The sequence below is a fragment of the Macaca thibetana genome, chromosome 13 (assembly GCF_024542745.1).
Source record: "Macaca thibetana thibetana isolate TM-01 chromosome 13, ASM2454274v1, whole genome shotgun sequence".
Classification (NCBI taxonomy): Eukaryota; Metazoa; Chordata; class Mammalia; order Primates; family Cercopithecidae; genus Macaca; species Macaca thibetana.
The window spans coordinates 9,159,095-9,173,444 of NC_065590.1; the positions used below are offsets into that span (position 1 = coordinate 9,159,095).

Below are 14,350 nucleotides of genomic sequence, written 5' to 3' on the forward strand. Positions count from 1 at the left end.
TTCCAACTTAAAAATAAATAAATAAACATCTCCATTCATCTCTGGTGGTTCTGTGTGAGGCAATGTTTGAATAAGGTAAACTGCTGTCTTCTGAATTATCTTTTGAATATTGAATACTAAAAAGAAATGGGAAAACAATAAATATCAAATTTCTGATCTGAAGTCCATGACTACAAGAGGAGCTACACTTGTTCTGATGTCATTCAGGCTTTTGAATCCAGCCGACAAGAATGTGTTGAGTAACCACTGTTTTCCATGTGCTACGTGAGGCACCGGGAAGCTGAGATAAAACACACAGTCTATGAATGAGTTCCAGTCTAGTTCTAGCTCCAAATAATTTAAACACGTTTAAGATCCCATCTTGTCGTTTAATCTCAAAACACGTCAATTGCAGCCATGCAGGTCAACCATAGCTGCACAGGCTAGAATGGCGGGTGGCCTCGGGTCCGTCAATCACACCAGTGTGGGGACCGAGGGCGACTCCCTCCTGCATGCTATGGCTCTACCATGCCTTCCCTGAGTGAGTTACGAACACTTCTACACCTACAAAACGAAAACCACCCACTCTTTTTCATGGCAGGAGTCTCCTCTCACCTCCCAAGTGTGGCTCACTCTTCACTCTCCCAGCCATCTGAGGTGCCTATGACCCCTACTCCCATGCTGGCCTTTCCCTTGGTGTCCAGCAGCTTCCGTGAATGACTGGCCACCTCCTTCTCACTGCAGTCCTGTGGCTCTGTGGGGTTTCTCTGGCACACTGCAACAGGGCTGTGTCCCGAGAGGCTTGCACACTTCCTTCTGCTTCATTCGTTGACTGCCTGCTTTTCACTGCCTCCGAAAGTTGTATTAACCTAAACAGACAGGTCTATTTCCTTGTTGACTGACAAGCTCCATATTTATATACTGCAAGGACATTCTGGCATTAATTCTGTTCACCCATGAAAACAGGGCAGCTGCTTCTGCCACAGACATCCCTCATCTCACTCAGGACTGTACGCCTGGAGGATCTTGAAGCCGCAGACAGAATCAGGGCAGTAAAGGCATGGGTCACGAAGGCTGAGGATGTGTGTGAAGTCTGAGTTCACACCAGGCAAGACGCCACCCACAAGCACTGGGATGGACCCGGGAGACCAGATGCTGCTCCAGACCCCTTGTGACATTCCCATGCAGAGAGCGTGTTTTACAGCAAGAGGAAAGCCAAGACTCCCAGGAGCAAAGTAGTGATCAACTCTTTAAGAAAGGGAGAATGACAGCTGGTGGGGAGAATATTTAAGTAGATGCTACCAGAGAGCTGTAGTAGTCAGGGTTTTCTAGAGAAATAGAACCAACAAGAGATGTACATAGAGAGATTTGTTGCAATGATTTATCTTACGCAAGTACGAAGGTGAAAAAGTCCCAAGACCTGCAGTCAGCAGGCTGGAGACCCAGGAGAGCCGATGGTGCAAGTTGCAGTCTGAAAACAGCAGCCTCTATAGACCCAAGAAGAGCTGATGTTTCAGTGTGAGTCCAAAGGTGGAAAGGACCAATGTCCCAGCTCAAGCAGACCGGCAGGGGGGCTTCCCTCTTACTCAGTCTTTTTGTTCTATTCAGGCCTTCAACTGTTTGGAGGAGGCCCACTCACATTATGGAGAGCAGCCAGCTTGACTCGGTCTACCCATTCATATGTCAATCCTATCCAAAAACACCCTCGCAGACACACCCAGAACATATGACCGAATGTTTGGGCACCACATGGCCCAGTCAAGTTGACACATGAAAGTAATCATCATGGGAGCTAAAACTGAAATCCACAATTTAGGATGACAGAGGAAATTCATTTGACTCACTCCAAAGTCAAAATGCCAGCCTAGTCTCCAGGAAGACACAGTTCTCAGCCCCTAGAGAAAGCACATGCATTTTGTTTCAGATGGTCATCTTGAGGAAGCGGCTTCAGTATGACGCAACCTGAGATGGACACTTAATAAATGTGGCTTTGATCAAATTCTCATAATAAAACCGCACAGAAGAACCCAACGTCTGACATTTCCATTCACCCAGGCTCAAGGAACTTTTTACCTCGGGGCATCTGAGTCAGAGAGCCGCTTACCAACTTTACCAACTCAGGCCCCGGTGCTGACAAAGGAAGCTGCCTGAGTCACAGAGGCTGAATAACTGGCCCTCAGCACAGGATGGGAGTAAACTGATATCTAGTCTGATTTGTGTGTGTGTGTGTGCAATATTCTACTGGGTGTTTTTGACTGCAATTTAAATATCTTTCAGTACTGGAAGTGGCTTAACACGCAATCTTGGGTCAAAGAATGCAGCATAAGGCCTCATAGAAATATTCAAATGTTAAAAAATAAATAAATATTCAAATGTTCCTCCCCTGGTGTGTTTACGGTTAGAACTCAGGTTCTCAAGTTAAGCTGCCTGGGGTCAGATCTCAGGGCTAGCATTTACAGCCTGGGAAACCCTGAGTTAAAGTTACTTTGATCTCTGTTTTCAGTGTCTTTACCTGTAAAAATGAGGCTGTCAAATAGGTACACACTGTCTATGATGTCCAGACTTTTTAACAACCCTGCCAAAGAGACAACATCATTGTCACTGTTTCCCAGTGAAGGAAACCGAGACACCACGACATGAAGTGATTTGGCCCAGGCTGCACAGGTTGAGGGACCCGGATGTAAATTCAGGCAGCCTAGATGCAGTCCCCCGCATCCTCTAGCCTACCGCATCTGCCTGTGGTTATTTGTGAGACCGTGAGCTAAAATGAGACAGAATCTATGTGCCCAGAACAGTTTCTGGTCTTTAGTAAGCCCATCATTAGCCTTCATCGACATATGATGGTGTAAACGCATTTTAAACCATGGCAGGCTAATAAACACCATGAAAACACAATTCTATGTATCAATTGATGATCTTCTAAATTGGAGGGTGATCTAAATCCAGTAACACTTGAAAAAATTTTATATAAATGCACAATGAAATGTTCTTTGAGTTTGATTTTATTAAAATTAAATTGATAGACTAGGAATTCCTGTACTTCTAAGACTTGCTGCAAATTTTTTTTTTTTTTTTTTTTTTTTTGGTCTAAAACATCTTCAGGATAGTGCAAAACCTCTTTTCTTTAATATATTATTATAAAACATTCGTTAGTAGAGTCAGCACCAAAAATGTGAGATGTATTTGGAGTTGTGTTTTGAAGACAGTTCTCCTGATTCTAAGCCCAGATTGTGATTTATTACCTTCCAAAATATGTGGAAGGGAGTGCGGGCCTTAAGTTCAGTGCTGTCTAAGTTCACTGCTGCTTGGAGGCCAGCTACACATTTCAGCTAACGGGGTTAGCCTACTTCCAATTAAAACCTGACTGGGGATATGAAAGTAAATATGATTGATTCATTTAAAATCTGAAAAACAGTATTTTCTTCCCTCAATTTCTAGTATGCTAAGATATCACACGAGTGCAACTTAAGAAAAACTTAGAATCTTTTTCATTTAAAATACGCCTTTTTTTTTTTAACCGAATGGTTCAGTTATTAAATGTCTACACGAGTCAAGGAGTGAGGTCACACTGCAAGCTCCACTTATTTCTACTGAAGGGAAATAGCCCGGACACCCCCGCGCAGACCACCGTGCCAGGACAACCGGCTCCGGAGTCGGGCCTTGAAGCAAGGGGACAGCGTCACCTCCCCGCAGCCGCCGGCTGGGACCCGCGGCCAGCCTTTACCCAGGCTAGCCAAGCCCCTGCCCGCATGGCGGTGCCCCACCTGGTGAGGACTTGGGCTGTAATCCCCCCTCTGGGGATGGGTCCGTGGGCTCCTCTGAGCTCCAGCGCCCCCAGGGTCTAGCCCCCTCTCATTGCTCCGCTCCCCTCTTCCCGTGGTCTCCCCACTCCCAGCCCCCAGGGATCTGCTCCCCTCTCCCGGGTCTACCCTACAGCTCATTTCCTTTCTCCCGGCTTCTCTCCGCACGGTTCGGCTCCCCTCTCCCAGGGTTCTTCTCCGACCCACAGCTCTCCTCTCCACTCACCGGTCTCCCCAGCTCCGGATCTGCTCCCCTCTCCCCGGGTCTCGCACCGGATTCGGCCCCCTCTTCCGAGTCCTGGTGGCTAAGCCCCTCGGCCTCCCTCCGGGGCACAGGGAGCTGGAGGTACTCACGGCGCCGCAGCGGCCCGGGGACTCCCGGACGGCGCGGGCGGGCGCGGGCGGCTGGTGGCTGCTGCTCCGCTGCCGGCCGAGTGGAGCGCTGCGCGGCTCCCGCCCTCGAGAACCCCCTCCGTGTCATTTGACCATATAAGGAGATGCACGCCTCGGCTCGCTGGCACCGGGCGTGGGGCGCTGGGGGCGGGCGCCCCCTGGCCTAGCGGTCGCCGTGCCCCCGCCCCGGGCTGCGGCGCTCCCGGCCCATGCCCTTTGTTTGCCAGGGCTCTTTCTTCTTGCCCTCCGGGTCTTGGGAGCACCGTGGTTATCCCGAGAGTCTCCTCCGACGTGGGCGTGAGTTTCGGACGGGGCCTGGACGCCAGTGGCAGGGGTCTGCCCACGCCGGGATCTCTGCCTGCTCCCAGGAGCAGGAAGCTGGCGAAGCCCGAGGAGGTGCCGGGGACGGCGGAGGGAGGAGGGGGCCACTTCTCAGGAGGCATATGCCTGGGATGTATTTGCACGGTGGATTTTTTTCCTTCTTACCCTGCAGATGCTTCTTTACGAAAAGAACCCCACAGATGACCGTAAAGAATCGTTCGTTCCACTAGGGAGGGGACTAAAGGAAGGTCCTATCCCCACCTCCCCCTCTCGGGGCCAGAAGACTAGTTAGACATCCTGGATTCCCCTCCAGGGCGGGAAAAGCAAAGTGAGCTGGGAGCGTGCCTCCCACACTCCAAGCCTGTGCCCTCTGAATGAGGCTGACGCTGGGTAGGGACAGATGGCACTGTTCAACATTGTCGCAGGGAGAGCACAGGCTGAGCCCACCCCTGGGAGAGGGTGCATCGTGATAGAAACGTTTGCTCCTGAGCAGGTAACTGGTCCACTTGCAGAAACCGATGGACGATGAGCAGGTGGACAACAAAGGCGTCCTAGGCACTTTGGGGGCAGGTGTATTATTTTTAACATTCAGGGCAGCTCATAGGAATACATCCTCCAGAGAAGGCAGGAAGAACTCCGTGATTGCTTTCTTTTAGTTGATACTCCCCATCTGGTAGCCCTCATGGATCTCCATCATGGAATCACAGAACTTGAGAATCAAGGGTTTCATCACCTTAGCTTCCACTCTATGAGCACTAGCTCCACCTGGTATCTCATTTGATCCACACTTCCTTAAGGTAAAGATTTTTACCAGATTTATGGTGAGGAAAGTTCAGCTCAGAGAGATTTGCTCAAGGCCACGTGAAAGGTAACTGTGCCAGCTGAGATTTGAACTGGAGTCCGGTAGATGGCAAAACCATGTAAGTATATTACGGGATCAGAAATGCCTCTCATCCCTCAGTCACTCAGGTGACTCCAGAGGACTGAGACTTGCCATAAGCCCAGCCAGAACTAGATGTGCGGAATACAGCCGTCCCCTAACCCCACCCCACGGTGTCCCTGAAACGGGACACTTCCCTGAAGAACCTGAGTTAAGGCCACCCTCCCTGAATTTCCACTAAGTGTCAAGGCAGGCTAGTATTTTGAAATTCAGAGTAAAGTTTGTGTAGAAAAGGCTCCCAGCCCCTGACAGCTACCTAGCTGTGTTGTCGCTATCGTTACATATTAGGAAATGGTCTCCTAGTTCTCAAATGGTGAGCCTTAAGCTGCAGTTTGTAAAAACAAGTCCTAAAATGATGAAACATTAATTCTGCATTTATCTTCTTTCTGATTTCCTCTTGTCTTACATTTTGATTTTTTTAAGCTTTCTGACTTATGGGTGTAATCCATTTAACTTTGCTTTTTTTACTGATAGAGTTATTTAGTTCTGTTATTTTTCTTCTAATAACTGCTTTAGCTGTGCCACATAGTTTCAGCGATGTTGTTTTATTATTAAGAAATCCTGCGATTTAATTTTGTGTTTCATTTTTGACCTAATGGGTAGCAGAACATTTTAAATGACCCTGTGGTAATTTGATAGGATCAGTAAAATCCAGACTCTGGAAGCAAACATACCTAGTTTCTACAACAACAATGCACGAAGAAAAAGAAGAGAGATGGAGGGAGAAACCAATAGATTAAAAAAAGACTTAGCCAACTGCAATGTATGGATCTTATTGGATTCTTTTTGTTTTTTGTTTTTTTGGATCTTATTGGATTCTAATCAAAGAATAAACTAGTAGAAAATCAATTTTTATGAGACAATCTGGGAAAATATGACACTGACAGGCTATTTTCTAGTATTAATGAATAATTTATTTTAGGCGTGATAGTGTGATTACACACATACATATATTTTTCTTTTCTTAAGTCCTTGCTTTTCAAGAACAGCGCCAAAATATTTCCTAGTGAAATAACATTATGTCTGGAGTTGTTTCAAAATAATTTGGGGTGGGGAAATGGATAGGGCCTATATCTATATGAAATATGATCAGCCATGGATTGTGGATAATCGCTGAAGTTTGATGATGGATATGCAGTAGTTTATCTTACTAGTCTGTCTCCTTTTGTAATGCTTGAAAAGTCCCATAACGAAAAGATTTTTAAATTACAGATGAACATACCATTGGCTCTTTACCCAGCATTTCCCTTTATAGGAAATTATCTTGTAGATATGCTTGCTCATGTGCAAAACTATATACACATAAGGGTAGTCATTGTAGAATTGTTTGTAATAGAAAAATACTGGACCATGTTATGTGTTCATCAACAAAGGGCTTAGTTAAATACAGTATGGTGCATTTTAGAATTATTTACATATGTGGCTGTTAAAATGAACGAGGTAACTATATTTACTGATTTGGCATGATCTCCAAGATAAATCAACTGAGAAAAAATAAAAGTAGAGAACACTTTGTAGGTAGAAACCAACCACTTGTGTTCATAAGCAAAGAAAGGACCAGGGAAGACAATGTATACTTATAAGTGGTTGCCTCTGGGGAGATCTGGGTGGTCAGGGGTCATGGGGTGGAAAGGAGATTAACTTTTACGGTACACATTTTTATTTCTTGTAAATTTTGAGCTATGTTAATGTTGTACTCATTCAAAAACTAAATATATATATATTTGAGATGGAGTCTCGCTCTGTTGCCCAGGCTGGAGTACAATGGCGCCATCTTGGCTACTGCAACCTCCGCCTCCCAGGTTCAAGCGATTCTCCTGCCTCAGCCTCCAGAGTAGCTGGGACTAGAGGCATGTGCCACCACACCCGGCTAATTTTTTGTGTTTTTAATAGAGATGGGGTTTCATCATGTTAACCAGGATGGTCTTGATCTCCTAATCTTGTGATCCGCCCCCCTCGGCCTCCCAAAGTGCTGAAATTACAGGCGTGGGCCACTGTGCCTGGCCCAAAAACTAAAAATATTTAAAAAATAAAAGCAACACACAGACTCCTTTAAGGAAAATAGGAAACAAATTTGTTAAACTGAGATGAATTGTAAGTCACAGGAGGTTGGCAAGAAATAGAGGAAGGGAATGTAATTTCTGGGTTTAATGACATGTATGCTTTGATGAGCAAGTCCATCGAAGGACAAAGTATTAAAAACAAATTTTCATGAGACAATCTAGGAATATGTGTTTTGAAAAGTTCCATCTGTCTTGTACATCATTATATTCCTGGGACCTTGTTATAGAGCATGGCACATAGTATGTGCTGAATAAATACATGTATTGAATAAGTGACAGATCACAGAATTGTTTGTGACAAGTCTTTCACTATAGTGTGTAAGACTTGTGTAACGCTATCTATGGCAGATCTTTGAAGTCAAGCCAGGATTTGAATCTCTGTTCAACGTATGACTAGCTCTGTGATCTCCAGTAACTACAAAAGTTCCCTAACCCTCAGTTTGCTAGTTTGTAAAATGGGTTAATAACATACAGTTTGTGAAATTGTGGCAAAGGTCTTTCAATGCACATAAATCACTTAGCACTATTAGCACATGACTTGGCATGAAGTAGGCCCTTAGTAAAGTCTTCTGTTTTATTCAATGGCAAAGGGGAAATTAATCCAGAATAAGAAGTAAATGGACTTAACTCCCACTAGAAAGAAGAATTAAGGTTCAGATCCTGTTCTAAAGATGACAGATTATCTTCTTGAGAGAAAACCTCTCTGCTAAGGATAAAAGGCTAGTTCATAGAAGAAAAAAAAAAAAAACATTAAGAAGTACTATTTCCTGGGCAAAGGATCAACGGTGACTGTGATGAGTTATTCAAGTTCTTCTTTTGTTTATTCCAATTTTCCTTACATTCCTTCTTGAGACAACACTGCCCATAATGTCTCCCGTCTCTCCTGTAGGTGGGCTTCAGGGAGAGACACAGCTAGGAAGGGAGGAAAGAGAGGAAGAGACTCCCTGCGGCTAGTAGGTCTCAAAGCCTGGTCCCACAGTGCAGCAGGATCCCCTGCAAACCTATTAGAAGTTCACATTGTCAGGCCAGCTCCTGCTTTAACAAGCCCTCCAGGTGATTCTGATGACTAAAGGTGATTTGAAGTAAAATAAATACCTCTTAGGGCTTCCAACTCTCGACTCAGTAATTTACCAGAAATCTACAAAATGTCAGTTTATGGGGTGGGGGAAGGAGAGTGAAATAGAGATAGACTAAACATAGACTAGACTCAGGAACTCTAAGATCCAGTTAGAAGTACTACTTCCTCTGTCAGTTACTTCACTCAGGGAAGCAGGACGTAGAAAAGTTTCAGCCAGTGGGTCTGAGCTGTACAAATGCTGAAATTTCATTCTCTGGGAGAGGCGGAAGAAAGGCAGAGCTTCCGGGAGTGTGCTGGCAACTGCCACTCTGTGGTGAGGTCGTGGTAGGGGAGGCTGGTGGGCTAGACCCATCTGTGCAGGGGCAAACAGTAGCCTCCTACCCGGATAGGGGGCTACCCCAGGGGGATTAGGATGAGCTCACCATTACCAGGTAGAAAGTGAACACAGGAAAACATGAGCTGGAGGTCAGACCCCACTACATTCGTTACCCTAACTGACCACTGCCGTCAAGATTGTTAAGCATTTTGTCACCGTTAAAGGATTTCACACAAGCTGCTCCTCCCACTCAAACCTTGGCCAGGAAACTGGTGGATGATTTGCCCTTGATTCAGAGGTAATCGTTCTTAATTGCCTCACATGGTTGGAAGGTGAGTAAGTGTCTAAGATCATAAATGCTGGCGGGAAGGGGTCAGGAGTGATCAAACCAGCTCGCCTCCTGGCAGTGGGGTCAGAAGGCAAGTCCCTGCACGCCTTCCCATGACACAGTACAGATCCCAGGGTGGTGGCACAGAAAGCTGGATTCACTTTTTCTGAAAACACTATTTGCCTGGCTCCAGCAGGAAAATCTATGGAAGATGACTCTACAGAGGCAGGGTGTACACCTGCCTGTGCCCGTGAGCTGGGTGCAGTTGTGACGGGAGACCCAAGGGCCTCCAGCAAACAGGAGGAACTTGATCTGGTTACAGGAATGATCTTGCAGGATCCAGACTTTGTTCCTTTGCCTGTCAGACTTTCAGGAAAAGCTCAGCTTTCCACAAAGGGCAAGCTCCTTTCCTTTTCTTCTCCCTTCTGCCATGCTCTGGTTAGGAGGGAAAATGCTTGGCTCTTTCTTGAGATACAAAATTTCCATATCCCGTTTCTTCCCGCTCTCCTTTTTCACAAACTGATTTATTGGATGCAAATAGTCAGTGTTTCAAGCCTCAAAAACATGCCAGACTTTGAGCCAAATCCACAAACAACTCCATGATTCCGAGTTTCCCATCCTTGGTTAGAGTTTATTTGGAGCGTTGGATACAAGTTTCCATTGTGGGTTTGATACCTCATTAAGAAAGGCTGTGTTTGGTGCATGAATGACCAATAGAATGAAACTATTCGTACCCACAGTTCATTTGGGCCAGTAAATGTTGCTGGATGGTTTCAGATGAAAAGTATTTGTAAGGTAGACGCTGAAAAATTTTGCTTCTTATTTGAGATCTCTTTGTCTCTGATTTCCGTCCTTTTCAGCAGCAATCCATTCACTTCTCTGCTTGCCTCTCTTGCAGTTTTACTCTTTTTTTCCTTTGTCAACGATTCCAAAACCCATTTCAAGGGAGTATTAATGTCTAAAGTCTGTGCAAACCTGGCAAAATTCTCTTCTGAATGAACGGTTTGCTTCCCTAAAATACCTGAAATGGGAGATTCTTCCAGGCATTTCTGAAATGGGAGAGTCTCATGACTCACTTGTTCCTCAGAATGTTTATTTTATTTTATTTGAGACGGAGTCTCGCTCTGTCACCCAGGCTGGAATGCAGTGGAGCAATCTCCGCTCACTGCAAACTCTGCCTTCCCTGGTTCAAACGATTCTCCTGCCACGGCCTCCCAAAGTGCTGGGATTACAGGCGTGAGCCACCATGCCTGGCAAGAATGTTTACTTTAAATCACACCGGAATCTGTTATTCTTTGTGAATTAACTTTATGAGTCAACATTAAAAATTTGAAATCCCAAGTTCCCTCTCCACTGCCACCAAGGTCATTTTGTGCTATTTCTGCTTTGATTAGGGTCATTAACAGAAAATCCAAATGGTCTAACTAGAAAGAGCCTGGGCTGGCCAGGTTCTAGGAGGGAGGGGGCGAACCCCAGGCCCAGGAGCTCCTATGGAGCAATGTGTGTGGCCATAGGTAACACCTTTCACCTTTTTGTGTCTTTTTTACATTACCTGTAAAACAAAGAATGTACCACCTCTCTTTTTACTTTAAAGAGTTATTTCACATTATCTAGATTTTCCTCAAGCCACTTTCATGGCTAATTGACAACTGAGAATGTCTTCTGTGGCTAATTCTGCCCCATGGTACAGATTTGTGTGGGATGAAAAAAACTATGCTTTAAGTTCTAGAGAGCATGTTTAGGCATATCTTTCCCCTATTTCAGAAGATGCTTTAAAACTGGACCTGGGAGTCATGACAGAGCTTCCTGGAACAACCAAGCATCTTTCTCCATCGTTGCTGTAGTAGTTGACTGCTGAAGTACCGGAAACAGATTTTCTAAAATATCTGATCTTCAGCATCTCCTGGCAGGACTGTTTGCCAAAAATAAAAAAAAAAAACCTTCAAAAATTCTGGGCCATCCTAACACTATAAATATACTTGGAATCATGTGAACAGTCAGAGATGCTGAGCAATTACTCCTCAGTAGGACCAGAGGAGTCATTGTCTCCGCGGAGGGCTGGAGAGGTTCCGGTGGTAAATTACCATCAGATATCCGAACTCTTCATGTAGCCATCTTTGAGCTCGAGGCGAGGGCTTTTTCTTTATATATATATATATATATATATATATATATATATATATATATATATATTTTTTTTTTTTTTTTTTTGCCTTCCTTTTAATAACTTGAAATTCAATTTCCACGTGGCACATGGCTGTAATGTAATCTCGCTCCCCGACTTTGCTAACATTTTCTGGACTCAGTTCTCTGTCTCACCCTCTGCATGGAGGATCTGTCTGTATTGCTGTATTGCTTCTGGTCCCTTGAATTTCCAGGTCAGGGTAGAAGCAGATGGAGAGAATGCTTGAAAGGTTTTCTTTTTCCAAGAATATGTTTGGAAAGTGATGAGGTCAGGAAAGCAGACGCCGCGATCCTGTGCGGGAGAGTCTTTGAGAGCTCTCGAGACTCATTCTCTTTGCACCTCACACGTTCCACCTGTGGCCAGTGAGGGGCGAGCCTTTCATCCTGTGACTCCTGGAACTGCCTTCCTCACTGTCTTCTGCCTGGTGGACTCCTGTTTATCCTTAGACCAAATAAGGTGTCCCCGCTAGGAAGGCTGCATGGGTAGCCATCATAGCCTCATTTTTGACCAGTCCACTCCTTCTTTCCCATGTTTATAACAACAGAGGAAAGACGGTGGGCTCCTTCGGGGCAAGAACTGAGACATTTGAATCTGTGTTCACAGCACTTTGCAACTTGATCAGTGGTACTGAATTTAATTCACTTTTCTTGAAAATGCCTAAGCTGCTGGGCACGGTGGCTCACCCTTGTAATCCCAGCACTTTGGGAAGCTGAGGCGGGCGGATCACAAGGTCAAGAGATTGAGACCATCTTGGCTAACACAGTGAAACCCGGTCTCTACTACAAATACAAAAAAATTAGCTGGCCGTGGTGGCAGGCGCCTCTAGTCCCAGCTACTGGGGAGGCTGAGGCAGGAGAATGGCGTGAACCCGGGAGGTGGAGCTTGCAGTGAGCAGAGATAGTGCCACTGCACTCCAGCCTGGGCGACAGAGCGAGACTCTGTCTCAAAAAAAAAAAAAGAAAATGCCTAAACCAATATAAGGCTGCTATACAATGGCTCTATATGACCCTGTTCAGAACAAACCCATCAGGCCCATTTCCCATTTAGGCAGTTGAGTTATCTGGGCTTGGCACTGAGATCCAGTTGGCAAATCACTTGAATTAAAGCAAAGCCGAGAGCTTGGCCTTCCAGATGTCAGTAGATGCAAACTTGGGAATCTCTGCCTGAATTAAAGGAAGTAGCCCCAGGTTATAGCATCCACAGATACAATGAAGAGCTGAAAATGAGGATGCTGGGAAGTGTGCATGTGGACGTTCTTGGGATGGTGCTTCCTTCTCAGAGCCCAGCTTTTCTTCGCTAGTGAGGGTCTGCTTCTCCTGCCCCAATCCTCCCCCCGCTGCCACCACCACCACCAGCCTAGGCCTTAATCGCAGAGAAGGTCACGCATTGAGGGACTTCCTTGAAGTCTGCATCCTGCAAACGGAAGTCACCATCTTAATTTTTAGGAGTCTATCCGGGGAATTCATGTCTTTAGTTTCTCTGCTTGGGGCATGTCGATTTTCTATCAAATGCTTAAAAACATTTCTGTCTATACAAATCAAATAGTAAAATATAAAGTTCAACAAAAATTCTGTCTCCCACAGAAATTCTATAAAGTTTCTTTCATCTCTGCCAGCATGAGCATGTGTCATTTGTGGAAGCAGGCCTGCTTGCCATGACAACAATTCTTCTATGGCTTTGCAGAGGCATCCTCCACAGTTGTGGTGTGCTTTTGCTAGGCAGCTGGCAGAAATGGCGCACGTAGGGCGCACTGCCCTTCAACCCCACCTATTTTAAGGTGGACTCATTTGGATTGAGAAACTGGTATTTTCCCTGCACTTGCACGTATTTTGGATGTATAAATATTTTCAAAAGATAGGTTCGACTAATATATGCACACCTTCCTTGACTATCACCATCCAAACCCACAGAGACGACTGGGAATTTCCAAGTCATGTAACCCTAGTGTTGACTTGAGCATCCGCAGGCTGCCTTAGCACACTTTCCAACCAAGACTGGCACCAGCACTTTGGCACTTGCAGAATTACAGCCTTCCCTTACCAGAAGTACAGCTTCACCCAGCCAGTTGGCTTTGTATTGAGAATTCGTTTATTTTGGACAGGTCTCTCTTCCTCATTTACAACTGGCACATGGATGCAGAGAAAGGACAGCAGCTCCCGGCTGGAGCAGAACTAATGGGGCAGACAGTTAGTGAGCATACACCTGATGGCCCTGATCCTAGAAGTGGAGTTTGGAGGAGCAATCATTCGCCATCACTGCCACCACCATGATTACCACCATGATGTTTATCTTATTTATTAGCATATTTTGAGTGCTGAGAGGGTGGCATTTTTGGTATAGGAAGGTGAGACCCAGAGTGGGTCTTAATCTTAGAGTCTTGAAAGATTACTTTCTTCCCCTTTCCGTCTGAAGCTCTCAGAAGAGAGGCAGTTTCAGAGGGACGCCTACATCCAGTGTGATGTAACAAGCAGCAGAGCGAGGGGAGAGGGGAGACCAGGCTGAGCCAAGGCAGCACCAGGTCATGGTGCCCTCTCTGTGGGTGCAAGAAAGCAGCAGGAGGTGGGGGTAGGAATGGCTGAGACGGGGGGCTGTGGCCCAAAGAAGGGGAAAGCCTTTGTACCACGAGGCTTTAACTCACGGAGCGGGAGACTCAGAGTCCAGCTGGGAGGAGCAGGCCCAGTGAGAACAAAAGGAGACCCTCTGCAGGAAAAATGGGCAAGTGAGGAAAAGAAAGAGACTATGGGGAGAGCAAGCCAAAGGAAGTTTTTGTTGGGGAAATATTCGAGGAGTCTGTACTTGGCAGCTGTGCAATTTATATGTGTAAACAAGGGCACTGGGTGTAATTCACCTGCTGATTTCTGGGAGTCAGGAATCGTTTCTGAGGAAGAAGCTGAAGTTGCCCCCAGCGGTCTCCCATGATGCCCGTGTGTGGCTGTGGCTATTCTAA

At 45.7% G+C, this 14,350-nt stretch overlaps 2 protein-coding genes across 5 annotated transcripts in view; one reads left to right on the forward strand and one right to left on the reverse strand.

Moving 5' to 3' along the window:
• The window catches only part of ECRG4 (ECRG4 augurin precursor), a 903,650-nt gene that overhangs the window by 225,306 nt on the left and 663,994 nt on the right, over positions 1 to 14,350 (forward strand). The gene's annotated exons all lie outside the window — the stretch shown is intronic.
• The window catches only part of FHL2 (four and a half LIM domains 2), a 76,604-nt gene that overhangs the window by 33,665 nt on the left and 28,589 nt on the right, over positions 1 to 14,350 (reverse strand). Inside the window, exons 1-2 of one of the 4 annotated variants that reach the window (XM_050754210.1) lie at positions 4,006 to 5,496; positions 1,824 to 1,874 (exon numbers count right to left, since the gene is read on the reverse strand). The exons of 1 other annotated variant lie outside the window; for it this stretch is intronic. In XM_050754210.1, coding sequence (XP_050610167.1) covers positions 1,824 to 1,874; positions 4,006 to 4,260 — 306 coding nt within the window. In that variant the 5' untranslated portion in view covers positions 4,261 to 5,496. Of the gene's footprint in view, positions 1 to 1,823; positions 1,875 to 4,005; positions 5,497 to 14,350 lie in introns of those variants that run through there. 2 more of the 4 variants (XM_050754212.1, XM_050754211.1) reach the window with 2 other exon arrangements.